This window comes from Lygodium microphyllum, chromosome 10 (assembly GCF_053477565.2).
Source record: "Lygodium microphyllum isolate KBCC chromosome 10, Lygodium_microphyllum_v1.1.10, whole genome shotgun sequence".
NCBI lineage: Eukaryota > Viridiplantae > Streptophyta > Polypodiopsida > Schizaeales > Lygodiaceae > Lygodium > Lygodium microphyllum.
The window spans coordinates 22,234,942-22,259,138 of NC_141144.1; the positions used below are offsets into that span (position 1 = coordinate 22,234,942).

The window sequence follows — 24,197 nt, forward strand, 5'->3', positions numbered from 1 at the left end:
CATTACAACCATAGCGTGACTGGATGTTTGTGCTTCTTGATGATTTCGAGAAGAGGTCAGCTAATCAGATATATCATCAGACGGTGGAGGCCAAGAAATGGGTCATTGCGAAGGTTAATAAACTATGGCATATTCGAGATAGTAAAAAAAAAAGGCAGGAAAGATTTAAACAACTTTGGAAATCTAAGGTTCCAGATCAGAGGGGAGGGGGGTCGTGCAGTGTGTCAGAGTAGAGGGGGGGGGCTGGTGGAGTAGGGAGGAGCTGATGATCGCTGGCGAGAGAGGGGTGGGCGCAGCGCTGGCGGAGGAAACAGGACAACTGGGTGGTGGGAGGAGGGGGCGGACGCTACGGAAGGCGGGCTCTGGATGAGCACGATGGAGGGGGGGCACAGGGGACGCTGGTGGACGAGGGGGGAGCTTACGAGAGCTGGCGGGAAAGGGTGGGCGCAATGCGCCTGCTATAAAGCGATGGAAGGCGAATGTTGAGGGGGCGAATGTTGAGGAAGGCGAGGGGGGGACCTATGTGAGAGCGATGGAAGCGTTGGGTGGGCGCGCGATGGCAGCGGAGGTGTGACATGGGGCAGCGTTCGTGATGCGATGGGCAGGAGCCTTGGTACCCTTCATGTGATAGACACCCATCCTTTGATACTCTTCTCTCATATAAATCAAGTTGATAGAGTCCATAGTGTACAAAGTACTAGTGACAATGAGGGCATCCCCATCACTACAGTCATAGACATTGCATTGATCCATGTGGAATTTAACCATAAAACCAACATATACAATGGCTGAAACTAAAAGCAAATTTTTCTTTATGCTTGGCACATATAAGATCTTTTCAAGCACGATAGTCTTTCCATCCATTGCAATAATGGGAATCTAACCAATGCCTTGAATTGCATACAAAGCATTATTTGCACATACAATGGATCCCTTCTTTTGTATATTTGCATATGATACAAACAAGTCACAAAAGGACGTTATGTGCTTAGAAGTGCCACCATCAAAATATCATGTGCCACAATTTTTAGCAATTGAAAGACCATGCTCATGTGAAGAAGGATCATATGAACAATGCACAATGAAGGCATAAGACAAGCTTGCCAAATGTGTGGTTGCCTCCTTTGCATTTGCTGAATTTTCAGCAACACTCATGCTCGATTGTTTTCTCTTTTCACTTGCCATCATTTTTCTGCATTCTTCAATCATATGCCCCTTCTTGCAATAATTACACCTCTTTTTTTAAAGCACCATCATCCTTGGTGCTTGAGGAGTCCATAGAGAAAGCGGTTTTGCCCTTTTCCTTTGAGTTTGAGGGTTGTTGTGACTTTCCTTTGTTTTGATGGTTGGTTACAAATGCTTGATTATCCATACTTATATTAGAGGGATTCAGCCTTGATTGCTCTTCTTGCAACGATATCTACATATCAAATATGTAAGCATTAGTATCTCCTTTTGTAAGTAAACAAAGCATGTGAAGATATGCTAGGGTTTGCATTGAGGAAACACAGCATGCACGACCAAGAGTGAAACAAAAAGACTCGAATAGAAATGAGCAAAACTCAAATCCTACACGCAAAATGCAAAGCACAAAATGTAAAAACTCAAAACTCAAATATAGAGAGAAGAAACTATGAAGTGAATGAATACTGTAAATGAATGTAAGAGTGTACAGAATACCAAGGACAAAGCAATATAGTGTCGGAGAGTAACGTTCATCGGAGACAGATCCTAAGTGCTGTGACCACTAGTTGGAGTGTCGGAGTGCGGAAAACATCAACATTGATCACCAGAGTATCAAGAAATTGAGGCGACAATAGGAGAGGTGTTTGTTGATGGAGATAACCTGCTCGATAGCAAAAACGTAGGTATTGCAGCAGTCGCCTGGTGTGAGAGATGACAATAGCCTGTTGCCTGGCATCAGATGTTGAAAACGCAGGCTAATCAGGTGCTATGATGACATAGCAAATTGAGACCTCCAAACAGCGAGGCGATGATTGAAAATAGGGCGCCTAGTATTGGATAGTGATAGGTTGCAGTCGGTGATGGTTGGACAGTAGATAGTACGTGACTGATGGCTAAAATTTGCATGGTAGAGTGAGAAACTTGCACAAATTGATGAGATTGAATGGTGAGCAGCTTGTCTATTTATAGATGTTGAAGGATGTCCCAAAAAATTGGGGTTTTGGGAGACCATTGAAACTCTCTTAAGTCGTGTACTAAATTTGCATTTTTCATTAATTAAGCATGTTTTGGGATTGTTTAATAATGCTAATCTCAACTGTAAAGCGTGTTTTAGCTCAACAGCCTCTCTCAGGTCCAAAATTGAGGCTAAAAGGAAAGATTGGTAATGTTTACCCCAAGGTGTCTTATCCCAAAGTAGCCAGGGCATCAGATAAAGGGTGCACATCAGCTGCCCAGTGTCCTACCAAGACTACAAAGTCGATGGCCATCTTGCCAAGGGAGTCTATGTTGTCACCCTAGAGAGGACATGACATCGGACAAAGGATGCTCGAGTCTACCAAGCCTTAGAAAGGCGGATGGAATCACATTGAACTTTTTTTTGTTTTTTGTTTTGTTTTGTTTTTTTTTTGGTTTGTGGTGAAAAGTTAATTTAAGGGGTAGCAGATGATTAAGTAACAATGAACTAGAAGATAGGAGTAGGGATGGTACATCCAATACATCACAAAACAATACAAGCTTACCTAACCACTCAAGGATGTTAATGACGAGGGAAAGGTAATGAAGTTTCATGTGAAGAATGGTGGTGTAATCCGTCGGCTGAAATAGCTTAGGATCCGTCTAATGGTGCATCTATACAGTTAGATGCATAGTATGCTACATGTTGAAGAATAGTTATGCAGCAGGTGTCACTTGAACAGTGTCTCTTATGGAAAAATTGTTCACTTACCCAAGCGCCCTAATACAAGGAGGATGAAATCATGCAATGCATAGGGGAAGGTACAAAAGGGGAGGGAAGACCGATATCGAAGACAAGTGCCGAAACATGTAGAATACCAAGAAGGGTAGAAATCCCCTCTCAACTTGGATGTTGATATCGAAGAAGGAAGAGGAGCTTGAGGATGTCGGTCTTCGTGTGGTGTCAAGAACCATATGGATGAAAATGATGAAGCATCCCTATTGGAAGAGCAAGGATAGAAGTCACTGCCATGATAGCATCAAGAGAGATGCTGTATGATCTATCGCGGGAGGAGAAGCCTCCATACTGGTAAAAGAGCAAAACTCCATGTAGATGGAACCATAAAAGGAATGGCGGAGGTAGTAAGATGTGTAAAGAACCTTCCCTAGGATAGGTACCATGGGGATGTGTATCAAAATATGATGTACCAGTGAGATAGTAGGATTTGCGGGGAGGAATACGGAGTGAACTCGGCAAACATGGAGAAGAGAAGAGAAGAGAGAAGAAACTTTGATGAATGGAATGATGAAGTTCTGAATCATGGAGTGAATGTGATACAAGGGAACAAGGGTGCCGTAGCACAAGGAAGATGATGAAGACAGCCACGAACCATGAACCGCAATGTCCTCTAGAAGGGGTGTGAGGGTAGTGGAGAGGCTGGAGAGAAGAGGTGATGGATTGAATGAATCAGCCGTGAAGAATAAGTGGCAAAGGCAGCCTGTAAGTAGGCAAGAGACTGTCTAGGGTGGCGCTCGAAGGGAGGGCACCGGCTATCTAGGGTGGCGCTCCACTATGGGTGCCCAACTCCTTTTTGGGGCTGTCCAATGTGAAACCCTAAACGCAAAACACAAAACACAAAACCCTAAACGCAAAACGCAGAACACAAATTGCATGTGAAGGGTTTCTCAACACCCCCTCTCAGGCCTAAAAAGGAGAACAAGAGAAGAGAGGTGGAGATGGAATGCTACATGCTGAAGAATACTCATGTAGCAGGTACCCCTTGGATGGTGTCCCTCGTGGGAAAATTGTTCACTTGCCCAAGCGCTCTAGTACAAAGATGATGAAAATATACAATGCATAGGAGGAATGTCAGCCTTTGTGTGGTATCAAGAACCATAAGGATATGCCCATACTGGATCTCAGGAGTTGGCTCCATGCTGACCAAGGGACGAAGGAGATCAATGAGGAAGAAGATGTAGAGGATCCCTAAGATCCAAGATTTCCACCTGAAAGGCAACCTGCACTATAGAACAATAGATAGAGTGAACTGGAGAACCCGAAACTTAACCTCTGGAGAGAAGCCACTAGCTCCGTGCATCCATGTAAGAAGGAATATGAAGGCCTCGTCACCAAGTCGCGGCTGAACTTCCAAGGCCTTGATCTAGGTAGATCCTCGAGATCTTGGGAATCAATAGGTGAGATGACTGATGGAAGGAAGCCACCCCATCCAAGGGTAGAAGAAGAAGGTAAAAGGCCTCCGCCACTGTGTGCGAAGGATTGAGTGGTGGGTAGGGAACCCCTTTGAAGCTGGAGGAATAGGAGCTTCCTCTGAAGTTGCAGTAGATGTAGATACCTCCTTGGAGGGCAAAGAAAGATCATCCCCCTCTAAGGTAGATAGGGAATCCAAAAACTCATGGATCATGGACTCTGAAATGTCTGAGGATGAAGGAAGTGCCGCTGGTTGTGTCGAAGAAGGTATTTAGGGTAGTGAAAAACTCCCAGAGGTGGCCTCTCGAACTTGAGTAGGTAAGGGTGAAGGGTGGGGCTTAGACTGAGCAATGAGTGGGCAAAAGTCGTTGCTTCTCAATGGAGTGGACTGGGAAGTCGAAGAAGAGGAAGGAGTCGAGCAACCACTTGTCTCTCAAAGGAGTGGACTGATGAGGAGACTGTATCAAACAATCACTGTCTCTCGATGGAGCAGACTGCAGAACCGTGGGCCTTGGTAGCCATGGTACCAGAAAATGGGTGGGAGAAGACTTTTGCTGGCATTGTAACAATCTTCAGGAGGTTGTAGCACTAATCGATCCTCCATGTGCTCAAAAGGACTTAGTGCGTATCAGATGCGTCTTATTGCCTTGAGCATAGTACTCTCATAGCTGATGCAAAACGATCTTTGTGGCCTAGAAAGGAGAGGTGGCACAAGGAGTGCCTGGTGGAAGACGCATATACGCTGGGGGGTGGGGAGCAAAGGTCGAAGTGGGCAAGCATCGGTGGTGTGTCCGGTGATGCCACAGTAGGAGTGCCTAGTAGTTTGGTCATCTATTGGTAAAGGAGCAATGGGTACCAGTGTGCCTTGCTGAAGAAGGAAGAGGTTAGCCACAAACCATGAACTGCAATGTGCGCCTCAAGGGCTGGGAGGGCAGTGGAAGGGCTGGAAGTGAGCTACCAGCTGCAAGGAGGAGCTGCTAGCTGCAAATGTAGCTTGCAGCAGACCAGGAGGAGCTGCCAGCAGACAAGGAGGAGCCGCCAGCAGTTAGGGAGGAGCCACCAGCTGTCAGACACAAATTGTTGGTTAGAGAGGAAGAAGGCTGCTGCCAGATGTTGCCTGGCTGAAACGCAGCTTGAAAAGGAAAGGGGAGGTGCTGGAATACCGCTAGGTGCAGCAGAGGTGCTGCCAGCAGCAAACGCAGCAAAGGGGAGGTGGAGGCTGCAGCAGCAGCCCTTAACGCAGGCTGGAAAACAGCAAACCTAGGAGGGAGCAGCCGTTAGTTAGGGTGTTGATGCAACGGAAGAAGAAGGGAAGTGGATGTTGAACCCGTCGCCGGTCTTTGCCTTCACTGGAGTGGAGGATCTTTGCCACTTTTTGAGCAGATCTAGTTCTAATACCGTGTCAAAAGATAACGTACTAGCGAGAGAATAGGGTTTGCGGGGAGGAACACGGAGGGAACTCAGCAAACATGGAGAAGAGAAGAGAAGAGAGAAGAAACTCTGATGAATGGATTGATGAAGTTCTGAATCATGGAGTGAATGTGATACAAGGAAACAAGGGTGCCATAGCACAAGGAAGATGATGAAGACAACCACGAACCACGAACCGCAATGTCCTCCTGAAGGGGTGTGAGGGTAGTGGAGAGGTTGGAGAGAAGAGGTGACGGACTAAATGAATCGGCCGTGAAGAATGAGTGACAGAGGTAGCCTATAAATAGGCAAGAGATTGTCTAGGTTGGCGCTCGGAGGGAGGGCGCCGGCTGTCTAGGGTGGTGCCCCACTGTGGGTGCCCAGCCCCTTTTTGGGGTTGACCACTGTGAAACCCTAAACGCAAAACGCGAAACCCTAAGCGCAAAATGCAGAACGCAGAACGCAAATTGCATGTGAAGGGTTTCTCAACAATGTGTATTTTTAATGCTTAGCTTTGGCATTATGAAGTTATGCACATCTAAGGTGCACATGTGAAGTGCAAATTAGTAATGGCATAGTTATACGTCCAAGCACATCTAGTGCAACTTGAGCTTTGAAATCAATGGTTTTAGCATGCATTGAACCTTATGATGGTTGAAGAAATGCATTACATCAGTGATGACTAGAATGCATGGAGACATTGCTTGAGATGAATAGTGGAGGATTTCAGAGAGAGAAGACCTTGCCCACAAAGTCTGTGCAAGGGAAGAAGAAGAATACAAGGTTGAGGGTGTTTTCAAAGCTTGGAGATGGAAGCCTAGAGAAGAGTAGGTCTATGGGAGAGTACTTGCTTTTGAGTTGGTGATTGAGGGTTGTTTCATCCATCTACACTATTTGAAGGTATACATTTTCGTGGTATGTTTGTAATGCTTAAGTTATTGTCATGGAGTTGTGGGGTTTTGATGCGAATATTCGGGATTTTGTGTGTGTTTGAAGGATGTGTAGTAGGTGAGGATAAAAAGCACTTTCTATACACTCTCTTTGATGTTGTGGTTGTCTTGTAGCTTTATCCAAATGATGTGAAAGAGGTAGGTTTTTTGGAGGAGTAATTCTTTTGTAAAGTGAACGCACTACTGTCTTTCACTTTCTTCCTCTAAGTGGGTGTGTTGTGAGTGTGTTCCTTGTTGTGAAAAAGATTTATAAATACTTGAGTCTTGTATCCCAAGATTAGCTGGGTTATCCCTTGTTTTGTGATCCTTAAGATACTTAACAATGTGGGTTCTTGATAAGCTGTGGTGTCTTGTATTCCATGTGGTTCTGCTTAAGATTCTTGGCTCTATATTCTTTGTCTTGGATCTTACAAGGGCTTCTAGGAGCATGTTCTAGTTTTTTTTTTTTTTTTTTTTTGGGGGCGGGGGGGAGTGGGATTGGATTCTGCACAACGTGACAAGCAGTGCAATTAGTGGGCAATGTATCACATGCATCAATAAATGCTTGATCATGGAGGTGTCCATGTATACTGATATTGTCCAAGTTTCCCTTGTGACCAACTGGCCACACTTCAAATTGGCAGCCATGCAGGATACAAAGCCTCACACTGGAGCATCAACACCAATCAATGGCACATCAAAACATTAAAATACAAGCCTCCACCATGAGTCTCACACTCTTTAGAGTGTTTTACCTCCTTGAGACCTAACTTGTTAAAGCAGACAGGCATTGCTGTTGCATGTTGCCTTATTGTATCTCACTTTCCAGATCTGAGGACTGGTCAGTGATGTCTGGTCTCTGCTCTCGAAAATACAGAGTTGTAAAATGCAGCAATCTGAGGCATTGGGGCTGAAACATCTCTGTTTTACACCAACATCGAACTGGCCCTTGAACATGCTAGATGACCAGCAGCTCATGCAAACTGGCATACAGTGGATTTAACATTTGCACATCAGTACTGCTTTATGTATTATTGGGGACTGGATTACCCTTCCATGTTATTGCACATCAGCACTCTTAACGGGATGAATTGTGGAGGGCTGGATTATCCTTCCAGCTTAGCACACACGTTGACTATGTCAATTTTCTGACAGTTTTGTGTGGTGCCAAAATGAAGATTAAAGTTGAGTTGAATGTTTTGGTTGATGTCATGGCATGGTTTAGACCCTTCCGGTTTTAAAAAGCAAAAAATAAAAAATAAAAAATTTGGGTGGGTTGATTGTTGGGGGGGCAGTTTTGTTCGGGGAGGATTGGAAGCGATGCTAACAGTTCACTTTTTAAAAATAATGATCAGGTGGAGAAAAGTCGGAATAATCTGGGTCTGGAGACAATTGATGTTTTTTATGTACATAACCCAGAAACTCAACTGGGGGAAGTTACACGGCAGGTGTTTAACTCACGTATACGCAATGCTTTTTCTGCTTTGGAAGAAGCCTGCAGCCAAGGAAAAGTAACAGTGTATGGTGTAGCCACTTGGAATGGTTTTCGTGTCCCTCCTGGAGCCAAGGAACATTTATCCCTGGAGGACCTTGTTGAAGCCGCAAAGGATGTTGGTAATAGAAAAATTTAAGTTATCAAATGCCAGAATTTTTCCTATGTAACACATCTGTGTCATCTATGGCCTTTGTGTTTCTCCTCATACAGGAGGTCAATCTCACCATTTCAAAATTGTGCAACTACCCTATAACTTAAAATTACGAGAAGCTGCAAGTGCTGCAACACAGTCTGTGAAAGGCAGGCAGATGCCTCTGCTTGAAGCAGCGAAGGAGCTTGGTGTTTCAGTTGTTGCTTCTGCTTCATTAATGCAGGTACCTTGAGCGATGGCTGCATAACTTTTGGGTATATGAGAGGCATAGTAGGCATTGTCAATTTTCAAACTGTTTATTGTCAGTGAAGAATTAATGTCAGATTTCATTTACTATATTCTCTCAGTAGTTGTAACAATCAGATGGGTTGTTAAAATTATGTTGCAGGCTAGCCTTTGTAAAGGATTACCAAGTAATATTAAAAGCGCCTTCAGTGAACTTGGACCTCAACCAACCGACGCACAGTGTGCTCTTCAGTTTGTCAGAACTACTGGGGTTATGACAGCTCTGGCAGGTATGCGACGGGTTGCTCATGTTAAGGAAAATCTAGAGGTGATCAAACACCCAGCTCTACCACACCATTGATAGGATGACAGTTGCGCTTGGGTACGTCTTCTAAGTGGATGCTTGCTTTGGCCTTGCAAGGTGGTTGTATATAAAGACTGTTATAGTTTGACCATGGTATATGGCCATCACAACTGTAATATGGCTGTTGAATACTTGTTGTACCAAGCCATCGATAATCTCATGAAGAAGTGCTATCAATTGTAAAGCCGATAAGAACAATAAGATAAGACAGGTTTACTGACATTTGTTAGTTTTACTGCACTGCTCTATGGGATAAGTCAAGATCTAGAGTCGGTTTAGATGTGGCTTTATCGTGTATCATAATGAAAAACCTACAGAAAAGATGAGAAATTTCTCTGAAGGTGGAAGCATCGCAACCTGCAGAGATGGTGCCACTGGGCCTGATTAGACATGGTGTCAGGGATTGAGGGATGTTAATTGTCGAACATACATTAAATGAATCTTGCTCATCCGTCTGTTAAACTGTTAAAGTGACATGAAACCTTCCTCATTCATCTGACGAGGAATCTGAAAATGCAATACAAGCTGTGCTCTTGATACTTAAAATCAGAACATTATTGCGGGGTCACTTGGATTAAAAATGGTCCCTAAGGATATGCCCTCCTATCCCTCATTCGCTCAAGATGTTGCCAGTAAACCATTACATATTTGGAACACCATAGCCAACGTCTGAAGATGGAAAGCCCTTCAGGCCTCCCCTCTACTAGGGAAAGCCATATGCGAATGTAACTTCTTTTTCTCCCCCCATATCTCGAGACTCGAGTCGCCATGGTTCTCCCAGTATGCTTCTTCAATTGTATTGATTCCTTGTGTTTTCAAGAACCTTATTTGTATACTAACCCAACTTGTTTATTATACTTTTCCATTTCAAAAACATTTGCTGTAAAGTTCTCACACACAAAAAAACAAGATTGGTACATATAAAAAAACAATGATGTATCTTTATAAAGTCACTGCTTTGGAACTCTAATAGTTTGCCTCATGTGAACAATTTTCCATGTCTATTTCCAATCTTTCTTTCCTTTTTTTCTTTTTTTTTTTTGGCATCAGCCACACATTGCACAGATGGTATGTGGATTTGTGGATTTGGGAGAGCATCCAACCACATGGCCCATCATGTAGAATGGTTGAACTCAATTTGGTCCCTCAATGCCATAATTTAAGAAAAAAGGTAGCATACTAGTTCTACTCAATGTTCTCTTAAATCTTGGTTATATAAATAATATACTCCTTGTTAGATAGATAATTTATCAACTTGTAAGGTTCAATCCAAAGAGTGTTGTACATGAGTTAAAGGATAATGACAAGTTGTTGATGGTTTATTGACACTATTCATTTGGAATTATGAATTAAGACACATAATATTAGGAAGAGGGATAAGACATGTTAAGCACTTTACATTGGCAAGCAAAGAGGAAAACTGTTTTGGAGAAGATCCTATGGCGAAAAAGAAAAGTCAAAATCAAATAATCCACTTTCATGCATGGGAACTATTTTAGACATCATTAGAAGGAGAAAATTAAATCATTACATTTATAATTGAGACAACACGGAATATGGATCCATGCAATCATGTTTATATTTGATGCTTTTGTCAAAGCTCTAAGAATTCAGGGTTTTTGTGGAGAATAAATGCAATGATGTACATCGAGGGTCTAAACATTAAATATAGGGGAAGTTGATCTCAAATAAATCTTAAAAGGGTAGTACACACGGTAATGAGTTTTCAAGCCTTAGAACACTTGATCTTGACTTCATGTTGCAAGTTTGTTTGGTATTAGAGGGGTTACAAGTTTTTTCAAGGATAGTTCTTTGTCTTTCGAGAGAAACTCATGATTCTCATTCACTTTTCAATGGTGGAATGATTGATCCTACCAAAATACATGCAATGGGGTTGGTTAGATTGTTCACATGGTATCTCCTTGTAGATTACATAGAGGATTGGTTAGATATTATTGGATTATTACAAACTTAGGACAGCATTGCATATTATCTAGATTCTATACTAGTCATGTTCATCTTGTTGAGTAGATTGAGAAATAATTTTTAGGTTTATTCATGGAGCATCAACAATCTTTACGTGAGTCCTTTTCTTCACACACACACACACAAAACAGAGATTTGACTAAATTGGTGTAGTCAATTGGCAGATTGAGAACATAGTGACCAAAAGACCTTGCATTCAATTCCTACATTTATATGGTCATATAGTAATAGGAAACAAAAGCAAGATTTGAACTTAAGTTTGTAGGTGACCACTAGGGTAGCCACTTGATTACAAAAAATAGAGATGCCATTGATGTAAATTGAATGTTTGAGGCCATCAATATGTTGTTTATCTTCATAGTCAAGCAATGCCAATTAAATATATTGTTGTGGGCATTGAGTGACAAGGTATGGGTAGATAAAACCTAAAAGGATGATTGTGTGTATTATGGGGGAAATAGTATTTTCTATACTGATGGTGATTGACGTCACACCCAAGGCTATGATCGGTAGTATCTGTAATCTGATATTTGCACATGAACAAGCAACAATTTGACAGTGTTAGTGATGTATACCAATAAATTTTATTCTTGTCATCCATAACCTACAAACCATAGCCTAAACAATGAGTGTAAGCATGATCTAGTATTGGTTATTCACTCAAGGCTTTTATCATTGCCCAACATTATTTGTAGGATTATGTGATGCAAAGTATCATTGTGGGGTTTCACTCACTAGATCCTCACATAAAAATCAAATGGGTTGCTACTTTAGTAGTAGAGAAAGTAGCAAACAAAGGTGCATCAATGAGCTCTTGGCTCACAGTCACACCCAGGGTACTTGTCACCGCTACCATAGACACACTAGATGAATAGGGAACTTCACATGTTTTGACTTTTTGCAATGAAAAATTCAATTTGATAGAAGATTGAGAAAATGTAGATCCCACATGTGCTGTTGTGAGAGGTGTATAAGTCATGCTGACTTTGCTTGAAGGCACTGCAACCTTAGGAATTGTAATTGGACAAGCTCAAACTTGAATTCTGTGCACCACTATTATTCCATTCATTCTATGTTCACAAGAAGGAAACCAAATTGATTTAATGGAGCTTTACCGGTGGCTAGCTTTGTTAAATGATTGATGACACATCTACCTATTGAAACAAAAGGAAATTCTGCTTGTTCCAATCACCAAAATTAAATTTTTAGTTAAGCCCACCAATATTCCTCACACATAAAGCCATCTTGGAAACAGCCTTTCTTTTGGTAATCACTAGTTTATGCCTAACTCCTTCGTTTTCTCTTTCCCAAGATGCAAAATGGTGCGGAAGTATTTGGGGATTCTAATAAATTATGTAGCTTCGGTTGATACATTTTGAATCTTTAAGTCATGAAGGTGCACGAGGAAGTAGGAGAGTATAGATGGATGCAAATCCAAAGCCTTAATATTGCAGTCCTATAATCCAGAATGCTAAACCAGGTAGAACTCCTAGAGTGATGCCACACGAGCTGAGCAGCCATATCCTTAATGCACTAAATGATGGTTAATTCGTGCGCAAAGGGAATGGCACAGATTGAAGACAATCATAATTATGTTCTGCTGTATGTAAGCTGATGGTGAGGAAAGAGCAGCTTGATACTCACAGCAGAAGCTCCTAAGTAAACCCCTCTCTCTCTCTCTCTCTCTCTCTCATCTTTGCATCGGGGCAAGACAAGGGATGCCTTTGTATCATCTCAGAATAAATACTGAAGCCTTGGAAGGAGATGGCAAGATGAGGTTACCTGATGTGTTGTGGATATGAGGCGGGGATGATGATCAGCAGTGCGCAGTGCAGGAAGGGAGGTGTGTGGGTACGTCCTGTTTGGGTGAGCTGGGGACTATGCTGCGGCCACAGAAGAGATCAAGGCGTGTTTGAGGAGGAAGAGAAGAAGAAAGAGATACCGATGATGAGGATGTTGCAGTAGAAGAAGGAGGAGGAGGACAAGAAGAAGATGATGGTGACGGTGATGGCGATGAATATGGAGGAGAAGGAGATGGTGGTGGCAGCTGGGGTGATGAAAGCGGATACACCTTTGCCGAGCTTTGTGGCGCCCTCTGCATCGCTGAGCGAGAGAGCGCAATCGCAAGCACGTTCTGCGAGAATGCCATGGCCATACTCGTTATCGATATCATCCTGACCCTGACTGACCGACTGAATATGTCTCTGTGTGTGTGTGTGACCGACTGACCGAATGAATATGTGTGTGTGTGTGTGTGTGTGAGGGCGAGCTCCCCAACGTTAAATGTAGCATTTGGGCAAATCGAATCCCACATATATGGGATGACAGAGAGAGAGAGAGAGAGAGAGTGTGTGTGTGTGTGAGGGAGAGAGAAAAAAATTAACACTTGCAAAAGTCCATTGCATCATTGTTGAGAGAGAGAGAGCGCTTTTTTATCACCCAAGTATATATATATATATATATATATATATATATATATATATATATATAGAGAGAGAGAGAGAGAGAGAGAGAGAGAGAGAGAGAGAGAGAGAGAGAGAAAACTTTTTTATCACCCAAGCAAAAATAAAGGCAAAATTCTCAAAGGAAACTATTCTAATATTCAAAATCTGTATGAAATATTGGTTTTATAACTAGAATACTAAAAAAATCTACTAGCACTTTTAAGGGCACGAGAAAATTAGAACCAATATTTTACTTTTAGCTTATTCATATAAATAAAGATACCTCTTGTTTACCTCCCTTTGGGCAAGGTTGCAAACGTGGATGGGCCAAGACAATTTCCATAACAAGATCAACTTTAAGCTGGTGTTGTTTGGAGATCCAAGGGAGCCAAATGATGTCTTTGTCCTAGTTTGGAACGTCTTAAGATCCATCGACATTAGATTTATTTGGAGGTTGAGAAATTAAAACCTTTTCAAGAGGTTGCCACCTTCTCTTAGTTTAGGAGATACCGTACATAATAGTAAGAATGAAGTCCTCATGTTCTAAGAAGTTTGAGTAAGAAAGGAAAATAGGGATTTCTTTATGGCTCTCAAGGAAGTATTGTGAGGTTAATTAGGCAATTCCTACTAGAGTCAAGTTGGTGGGCAAGTTCGCGTGGGTGGGTTCATGTGAGCATGTCGGTTGGAGCGCAGAGCATGTTTAGTGGGGGGGGGGATGCATGTGCAACATATGGCAACCTCCCCACCTCTCAATTATAATATAAAGAGATGGGGTGGCTGATGAGGCATCCACCTTTTATTGGTAGATGTTGTAAATATTGCTTCTTTTAGTAAACTTGTGTGTTATTTAAAAAGATCCCTCAATGAGAAAATTGATTGTGTGGATAATGCCAATGTTTCATAAGCATTGATCATTAATGAAAATTGCAATTATCTACTGTAACATTTAAATGATAGACATGTTGCTTTACAAGTTGGTTGTAACTCAAATATAGATCAATAACTAAACTTGACAAAGAATGTCATCAAGTCTTCAAGAAAGAGCTAAGCCTCCAAGATGGGTATAGATTTGTAGGAATCACCCATATGGTATAGTGGATTTATACAAATCCTCTATCAATAAGGCATGAATGGGGGAAGCCATTTAACATTCCTAAATTCAATATTCTATCTATTTAAAAATGATCATAGAACACAGATGAAGAGAGATGATCCTAAATGTCCTGATCTTAACCAATCATATGAATATTTAATATGATCTATCATCATGAAGAAATTTTTTAAGAGTGTTAACTCCCTTTTAGGGATTTTTTTTTTTGATAAGAGATGTTTGCAATTAGGTTATTTGCATTTGCGTGACCAACATCACCAATGTGTATGTTTGCCTTGACTATTTAATCTCATACTTCCATATTTAGCAATAAGTACTGATATGGACAATTCAAGGTGGTGATCAAATGAGAAAAGAAACCATCAAATGTACTATTCATGGTCCAAAGGCGAGTATTTTCAAGAGAAGGCAAACTACTAGTTTTGAAAAAAAAAAGAGTTTCCAAGGGGATGCAATCTCACCAAAGTTGCCTTATACAATGAGCAAGTAGGATGTAGGAGTTGGAAATTGACTTTAACAAATTATAGTCAAATGTCCCATCATATACACTCATTGATTAAGATTCGTAAAATCTTTTCCTCTTCTCTACTCTCACTCAATATTACCACAGATTCTATTTCAAAACACTACAAACAATCTACCATTGGTCTTTCAGATAGACAAGCATGTAGTTGTAGAGAATAAGTTCAAAATATGATTGCAATACCCTTATCCTTAAATAGAATAGGCAAGGAAAATAATGCATATGTATTTGGAGAACCTCATCATGCAATGTTTACATCATGATCGGTTGTTTGTGTGCAAATGTAAGGCTTCTAAAAATTTGTTGATGCTCAAAAAGGATAAAATATGTGAAAATGTTGATATGTTCAATAAGTACTTGATCTTAAAAAAAGACACATGAAAAAATCATGGAGTCTTAAATTACTCATGTGATATGTTGTCTTATTTGATACAACATTTAGCACGAAGTTTGAGAGATTAAAAATAAGGGATTCCATACTTATCTATCACGTCTAGATAGATAATGAAGGAAATGGTCAAATCCTAAGCAAGTGCTAAGTAGAACGATCCAACAAGAAAAAAACTTTTTCTTATTAAGAAGGAATATCGAACAACATTGAAATAATTTCAATACAAGTAATAATATAACCTTTTGATCGATTGAGCAATTCACATTATAATAAAGAAGGTTCAAGGTAAAGGTTGATGTTGATGTACAACACTAGGGATGTAGAGGTGTAGGAAAGTTGGCACACCATTTTCTATGCAACAACTTCTATGGCCCATTTACAAAAGGTTTCTATTGGAATTCAGGCAGTGTTGGTCACGACTTTGGAACTTATATGTGTTACAACATAGTGAATGTGTAGCTCAAAATTTGGAATGAAACAATATTTTGGAATAATTTTTGTATATATGAAAAAGGAAACAAATTAAATTTTTGTATCTACTTTGTTAGTCCCAAACCCCAATCATCTCAATTGTGCGTGCAAACTGTGGTTCAAACTGTTCATGACATTGACAACAACTAGACTTGATCTTCATATAACATAGGAAGTCAATTGATTACTCTCTTATGATTAAACTTTATACAACAAGGGTTATGAAAAGTCAATCTAATAAAAGAGGAGTATTTTTACTTCGATGACTCCCATATTCTTACATTATTTATTAATAGCTTTTGCAATGATCCATGATTAGAAGCTAGTGTTCAAAGTTCTCATCCTTGACACATTTGGGATTATTAAACCTATGCATAGTCATCCTAATGTAAGCCCAGTTCCATCATATGTCATGAAAGCAACATTAGAGCATCCAAGTTAAGAGAGTTATGTTATGTAGGTTGAAAGTCCAATTCTGACCATACATAGAAGAGTTCCATCATATACCATCAAAGTAATGCGAGATTTTTTGGCATCCAATGTAAGTAGGTTATGAAATTTAGAGTGATTTAGATGAGGTGTTGCATGTGCAAACTATTAACATAAATAAAGGAAAAGTATGTAGTGTACCAATTTGAGTAGATTATGTTATATAGAGTGATGTAGAGGAGGTGTTGGAAGCACCAACTATTACCATAGATAAAAGTGAAACCATGTGTCTCTAATGTGAAAATGTAGTGCCAAATATATTATCATCAATAAATAATAGAAAAGAAAAAACACCATGACCTTGAATAAGAGGGAACAAGATCGTTTCATCCAAGTGTGAGAGAGTGGGACAATATGAAAGGGAAGAAAAATAGGGGTGTGTTTTTTGGTGAGAATTTCTGACTATGTGCCTAGTTAGGTGAGCTTCTAAGGTATATTTAAGTCTAATCCATGATATATAAAGATGTGTTTAGAAACTAAAATTGGTTATGTGTGATGGTGGATTATATGTGTGAGTGTGCAACCCATACATATAGCACACATGGAAACACCCCTCCATCATATGATAAGGTCTTATGGTCCCTACTGAAGGGCCATTGCCTTTTTCTTTTCTATCCATGCACAAAGGAACTATCCCCACAAATATTGGGACCTCTTCCTCAAGCATATGGGAATGGAAACAACCCCTTCTAGAAACACCCCCTAATTTTTATCTTTGAGTCCTAATCCCACCCCACAAGCTCCCCTACTAAGCATTGCAAGTTTGAAAAATGTTGCCTATCTTGTAAGCTTAGATTTGAATACCCTAACTTATGGTGATACTTATTTGGCTATAAACTTCAAAATGAAGATGTTGGGATGTGCTTTTATAGAGAGAACAAATGCATACTTAGGTAAGCAAAGAAAACGTTTTGATAGATGTACCCACACATACATACATGTATGCATGCATGTATACACATATATGCATATAGATACATGTATGTATACATGTGTGCGTGTGCATGTGGAGAGAGAGAGAGAGAGAGAGAGAGAGAGAGAGAGAGAGAGAGAGAGAGAGAGAGAGAGAGAGAGAGGAGGAAAATTGAAGTTACTTCCAAAACTTCTTCAAAAAACATAAGAGTGTAAAAATTGGAAAATTTGACCCCAAAATTGAGCTGAGAAGGCCTAGAAACCTTAAGCATGACCTATTTCACCTCTAAATAAAGTTTTAGGATTAGTTTTTTGAGCCCTAATGTAGTGGGAGCTCACGCTCAACCGCCAAGACCCACGGACCGCTTATTGTTTCAAGCATTTCAAGCGAGCTCTCATGGCTATCTCTCACCTAGCCGACGTGCCGTCGATCCTCTCGGGGTGTAGTGAGCTTACCTTGATGCCGAAATGAGTTGCCTCCTCTCTCGCACACGTTGGTAGCTCCACGATCCTAGATGCTAACTCAAGCATCCTCAAGCATTCTCCATCTCCAAGCTCCATCCACCATAGCCACGCGCGCGAGAAAAGAGAAGAGAAGAGAAGAGAGAAGAAGAGAGAAGAGGAGTTGGTGAAGAGCTTCACCCTCTTGATCCCTCACTCCCACACGCTCACTCACTCCCACACACTCCCTCCCTCAAGAGCACATACACAAGCAAGGTGAAGAGAAGAAGAGAGGACTCTTGTTAGCCACACACCAAAGAACGAGTTTCTCATTCACTTTTCAACTTTATATACAAAACCATAAAATCCCATGGGCACCCATCCCTTTTTAATGACCGGCCATTGTGGCAAGGTCTCTTTTTCTAATTCCCTCTTCTTGCTTCATGCCCTAAGCCTATACCTGTCTGTTCTTTTACAAATGGCACAGGAGGGAGCTTGGCGCTCTTTTACAAGAGTGTTTGAGTTTTTTGAGACTCCTTTCATTTAAAATTGCGCTTTTTGCCTCAGCTTAGCTTTAGGGACCGCCTCTACGTCTTTGCTCTTTTTCCATCCATTTCTCTCTTTTTTCTTCATTTTTTCGCCATCTCAAATTGAGGTTAACATTACCCTCCTCCGAGACCGGTGCCAGTCCCATTGCACTTCTAGCTGTTTGTTGGGAAAGGGTAGGCGGTTGGCAAGTTCTTGGTTAGGTGATGGTAGGGCCACATGTGGACTCAGATGCTTTGGAAGCTTTGGCAATGATGGTTGACGGAGAAGCCAATTAGATGTCAAGTGGATGATGGGGCCTCCGAAGTTGGTGGTTTGCCACATTTTGTTGTACTTGAAAGGAGAAGGTGCAGTGCTCTACCTAAGGGGAGTGCCTACCTTACTGTATGGTGCATTGTGCTCATGCTGGTGGAATGGGGAGCTAGGTCTAGCCATAGACATGCCTGGGTGATGTCCCACACTTGAGGACCCCGTTCGTGCGGTAGGGAGGTGCGGTGTGTGTAGCGTAGGGTGATAGGTCTAACCATAGGCGAGTGTTACCTCCCTAGGTATGTCCTGCCCTTGATGTGCCCTAAGCATGAAGTGGGAGGCCAAAAAGAGGCTAGGGGGTTAGGAGTGGAGCCGGCCGACTGAAGCCACCGGACACGCCTAACTTGAGGACCCCTAGGTGCAGTGATCATGTCCTGTGTGGTCCTGGTAGTGTCTTTATGTGAGGCTTTCTTTCCATGCCTTTTTCTTTTTGTGATGTGTTTTCTTGCCTTCCTTTCTTTCTTTTATTTTTATTTTATTTTATTTGATTTTCTATTTTTTTTAATTTTTTAAAATTAAGCCAAGATGACAGCCAGTTTCTAACTTTCATCATCAGAGTGAGGTGAAGAAGGGGGCCGGATAGATTTGCTAAAAAACTGCCAACTCTGCATGTATCCCTTAAGATTCATGCAAACATGGAGTGAAGTGGTGGAGAGGAAGGGGTGGCTACATCAGGTGAACTGGCTATTGTTCATATCTTCAAGAAGAGCTAGGCAAAAAGAAGGTAGAAGGCTAGCTCTCATCATCAAGCATGTCATGGTGCAACTATCGATGGCGTTAGGATAAAAAAAGCGGGGTGAGAGGCCACACTTTTGTGGGGTAGGGTCCTGCTTAAGTAAGAGTTTAAGAAGCCTAAGGTAGTTACAGGTGGTTATGAAGGCTGGATCGAGGCAAGAGGAGAAGAGGGTCATGGAAATGTCTAGGCTTTCAAAGGTGAAGGTGAGAGCTTGTTCAAAAGTGGCACAGTTAGGATTATAGATAATGGGGAATTCATAGTGTCCATGGAGGGTAGCATCAAAATCTACTCGTACCCTATGAGGGCATGCAATAAATGTAGGGTTGTTCCTCTCATAGGGTAAGGTGTTGCAAAAGGCCATCCAGGCGAGCATGCTAATGTCACGCACCCGTCTCCTCCACATGGGCTGGTAGTTATAGCCTTGTACAGAATGTGGCACTTCAAAGACCTTATTCTGTCAAAAGTCTGCCTCTTCAGTTCCCCAGAGAGTGGGATTATTTTCTCTCTTCCAGCCATTGTTGGCCTAGTCAGCTTCCAATGGCAATCAATTTCTCCACTACTTTAAGTGGCTACTTGGGTTTTTTGTCCCTTTCCTGTTGCTCCCAAACTATTAATTCAGTGTGGAAACCTGCTGGGAGGCCATCTAGGCATGGTGGTAGGGGTGTAGATGGTTGCACGACCGGCTTGGCTCTCATTTGTTTCTTGGTTTCTTCCATCAGTTTCTTTCTCATTTCCTTAAGGGCGGCTTATCTTTCCGCAGATGTGTCAATTGATGGCTACTCTTGGGAATGTGGTGAGGGGGGGGGGGTTGTGGGATGACCTCTTCTTTAATTCTACCCATATCAAATTGGAGTTAAGCTTCATCTCGCTATTGGTCTGCTTGCTGTGTTTCCTCTTAAAAGCCTAGTGCATCAACCTTCTGGGGGGTTAGGCCGGCCATCAATAAGTACTTTCGTTGATCATCAAGGCTTAGCCCCATGACATCGGGTTGGGGTGGCATGTGCAGTCTTGCTTGCAAGGCCTTGCGGGCTATGAGTTAGTTTCTTTTTTGCCACCTCGAGGGACTTCCCTTCCTCTGAGTGGATGGTATCCATTAGTGTATTCAAGAAGGCTTTCTGTTGAGTGTTGAAGGCTACTTGGGCGGCCTCTGCTTTGCTCTCTGTGAGGATTTTCTCTTTTTCCACGAGGGCCAGGCGACACGCTAAGGTCTTCATCCTCTATTCATTCTGTCCCACCCATTCTTCGGCTTTCTTCTTCATTTTCTCCATACCTTCCCCCTGCCTTTACACCAGAGCTATGAGTCTTTGCTCCTGGTCTTTCAATTCCTTGCTCATTCTCTCCTACTCTTTTCTTTCTAAGTTCAGCTTCTCAATCATGGTCTCCATCTCCTTGTGATGTTGTTCTTCCTCTTGCTTCCTTTCCTCTTCTTTAGCGGCAAAATCCTCCATGTCTCATTCAATCTGATCAGTCTTTGCGGTTAGCTCTTCATGTTGCATGATCAAGAGTTTATACTCCCTCTGCATTTTTACCAACTCCTGATTCTCATCTTCTAGCCGCTGCCTCTAGCTTTCCTCCCTATCGTTCTTAGCGTTTAGCTCCTGTTTGAGATCAAAGATCTCCTTTTGTTGCATGGCTATCTGTCAGGTATTTTCAAGTTGAAAAGTAGCTATCGACTCTTTTTCTATAGCTAACTCGGCCACAGCTATCTTCCTATCCTCTTTAGCTTTCTCTAGTTGAGAGAGCAATTCAGCAACGTATTCGTCATAGTTAGCTGGTGGCGTCATCGTCATGTGGATCGGAGTGGTTGAGGCCTCCACTTTCTAGCATTTTGGATCTTGTCTAGATTCGACGTCTGTGGCCGGCCTCTTCTGTCTTGTGGCCATGGTTTCCATGCTCTTTCCTTGGGATAATTCTTTATTGATGAAATATTGAATCTAGGCCACAAAGTTTGAGACGTCAGTACTAGTGGGGATGCTTGAGGTGAGGGTGGCTGCTTCAGTGGTAGGCACCAGGAGGGTTGGGATAGGATGGATGGGGGCTTTACCCTTGCCTTCAATGACGACTGGCGGTATGATCTCCGACACTTGAGTGCTTGAGCCTGGCCCCTCCTCCTTGGGCGGGCTCAGAGCTCCTAGGTCATCTGCCATGCTTTGTTGCTCTATGGACCGACATGTGGCTTCGGCCATGTCTTCCTCCTCCTTCCTTCTCAGCTTCTCCTCTTCCTCAACAGCCCTTATCTTCCTCTCTTCTTCTGCTTTCCTAGATTCTTCCTCCAATTTATTTGCTTCTTCTTTTTCTTTCTTTTTCCTCTCTTTGGCCTCCTGTTTTGACACCTACTTGGCTTTCTTGGCTTCTTCCTTTGACTTTTATGCTTCCTATTTCTTCTTCTTCTCCCTCTCTTCCACCTCTTTGAGGGATTCCCTTTTTGCTCTCTCTAAGTCCTCCTCCTTTTTGTGGCCTTTTTCCTGCTTCTTCTTTTGTGTCATTCTCTTCTTAGGTTTCTTTGCTTGCTTTTTGCTTGACTATTCCTTTTGTTCTCCCCATTCTTTGTCACTTTCGGTCCTGTCGCTAGACAACTCTTGGTCCTCGTGAGGGGGCGATCTTTCGAGTGTTTCTCCTTCTCCTTCCTCTGCATCATGTGGCTCTTTTACTGCCTCCTGGATGAGGGCAGTCAAAACACTTCCATAGCCAATGAAAGAGGCTTTGGATGAGGCTTTCTTCCTCTCAGTGCTTTTGGAGGCTGGGGACTCTCTGCCTGTTGGCTTTCTCCCAAAGGCTAGTGCTTTTGCTACCTGGTCTATGGTCTTGCACACATAGCCATTCCAGTCAACCTCATCCAGGGTGTGAGCTGCCACGTTCTCTAGCATAGGTACGTTGATCCAGTGCATGAGGGAATCGTAGCGTTGGCTGGAGAATAGTGAATGCACCGGTTTTGCTTGCATGCGGGCTTCAGCATCAGGGATATCCTGGATGCTGATGTCGTCGTTGGTCAACACCTCTTCCCTCTTCATCTTAAGCATGGCATAGACATCTCTTTTTTTCTTTTTTTCCAACCTTAGGCTCTAAACCCAATGCCTTCTCAACCAAGACTGGGTTCAAGGGTACTTATACCTATTTGGCCTTCTCCCCCCTTCCCATTGTTACAGTTCCACATTCCTGATCTGGGTTGTAAGTTTAGAGGAATTCCACACACTTTGTGTGGTCAGTCTCTTGTGCGAACTTCTCGAGGTACTTCTTGAGGTACTTAGTGAGGTTGCACTGCTCTACGACCCTCTTGGCTGCTTCCTCCTTGGCCACTACTTTCTCGATGTTATGGATGGTTCGAAATTTTAGCTGGTTGTAGGCATGGCTTGCCAAGGAGATGCCATACTGGGTTCTCTCCTCTTCCGTGAAGGGGAGTCGTTGGGCACGGTCTTGTTGCAACGTCTTTCGTTCCTGTCATGAACCATAATTCCCATTAGTGCTTTTAAAAATAAAAATTTGCTGAAAAGAAAGACTTTATGTTGAATGAAAGCATTAAGATCCAACATAGATTCTTCCCTTCAGACTTTTTGCCTTTTATTTCAAAGCTTTTGTGACATTCCTCCTACATCACCAATTTCTTATGTGTTTATGCATTTGTTTGATCTTGATAGGTTTTAATTTGATTCACCTTACCCCCTCTCCTTCTAGATTGAGAAAAATCCTTCCTAGGATTAAAGGTTAGGAGGTCAAGGGTATTCAACATTCAAATATAAGGGTTACTTGCGCATGAGCCAAGTATATAATTTTGGGTTATACTCCAGCTGAGCCTTGCGGTCTAGATCGAAGGGTCGGGTACTTACGCGTGTGATGTAAGTGAGGACATCCATTAGGAAATAGCTGGAATCGACACGGCTAGCAATGTGTAGATCCTCTTCGGTCAGGAGACAATCAAGATATGGGTGTCCTTTGATGTGCTCTTCCATGGGTCGGCGCCACAAAGAGTGGTTAGCACTCTATATGAGGTGGGTGCGACATAGGTTGGGTCATACTCCGATGTCTTGATTGCATGGCACTACTCAGGGTTGGTCATGATTTGACATCCTTCAAGTTTCCATTGCAATTGCAGAGTGTACCAGTTTTGTAAAAATGGGGAGTGGGTGTTAGCTAACGCTTTCAACTCCTCGACTTCTTTGTCAGTGATGGAAGAAGTCAGACGCTTATTGTAGGACGTAATGATGCACTATTTGATGGCTTGTTCTCTTGATATCTCAGTGCGTAGCAACTTAGCTATTGAGTGGGGTGTTTTGACAAATGCGAATTCGAATGTTTCCCAGGAACAAGGCATCGTGCGAACTTCAGTTACTAAAGGCTCTTGCAACAAGCCTAAGTCCAAGCGGTCATAACTTAGAGCCAACGACATGAACGTGGCATCTAAATGTCTAAGACAAGCAATAACGTCATCCCCTGTGTTTTCGGCTAGGTCTGCATCCAGAGTTAAGAATGATTTTTGCTCGTAGGAGGGTTTAAGGCTTGTAGGTGGTTGGGGTTTGATGGGGCTAGGAGGCTTGGCGGCAGATGGTGGAAGTTGCCCATGAAGCAGTGGTTGAGCCTCGTGGATGAGTGTCGGAGTAGTAGTTGCTACGGATGGACTGCTACACTCGGATTGGGTTTGGCAAGTCTTATTGGCACTAGCAGGGGTTGAAGTGTGTAAAGGCATTTGTGGTTTGGGCCGATAGGCTTGCTCAACTCTTCTGGCTTATGCGTGGGTGAGCTTGTAGGAGGCGAGTCTTGGAAGCGTTGCGGCTTTTAGTTTTGAGGTTCTATGGGGCTCGAGGTGATCAAGCTTGAGGGTGGCATGTGAGTAGTGCCTTGGGCCATTCAGTCCTTAGGGATCCATATCCAAGCATTTCCCTCATAGTGGCCTTGCGCATGCAAGAGAGCTTTAGGAACCC

General features: G+C 42.3%; 1 protein-coding gene across 1 annotated transcript in view; it reads left to right on the forward strand.

Moving 5' to 3' along the window:
• The window catches only part of LOC148029787 (uncharacterized), an 80,682-nt gene extending 70,843 nt beyond the window's left edge, over positions 1 to 9,839 (forward strand). The window contains exons 4-6 of the mRNA XM_087686111.1: positions 8,043 to 8,301; positions 8,393 to 8,556; positions 8,722 to 9,839. Coding sequence (XP_087542237.1) covers positions 8,043 to 8,301; positions 8,393 to 8,556; positions 8,722 to 8,919 — 621 coding nt within the window. The 3' untranslated portion in view covers positions 8,920 to 9,839. The remainder of the gene's footprint in view (positions 1 to 8,042; positions 8,302 to 8,392; positions 8,557 to 8,721) is intronic.
• Positions 9,840 to 24,197: the final 14,358 nt, after the last annotated feature.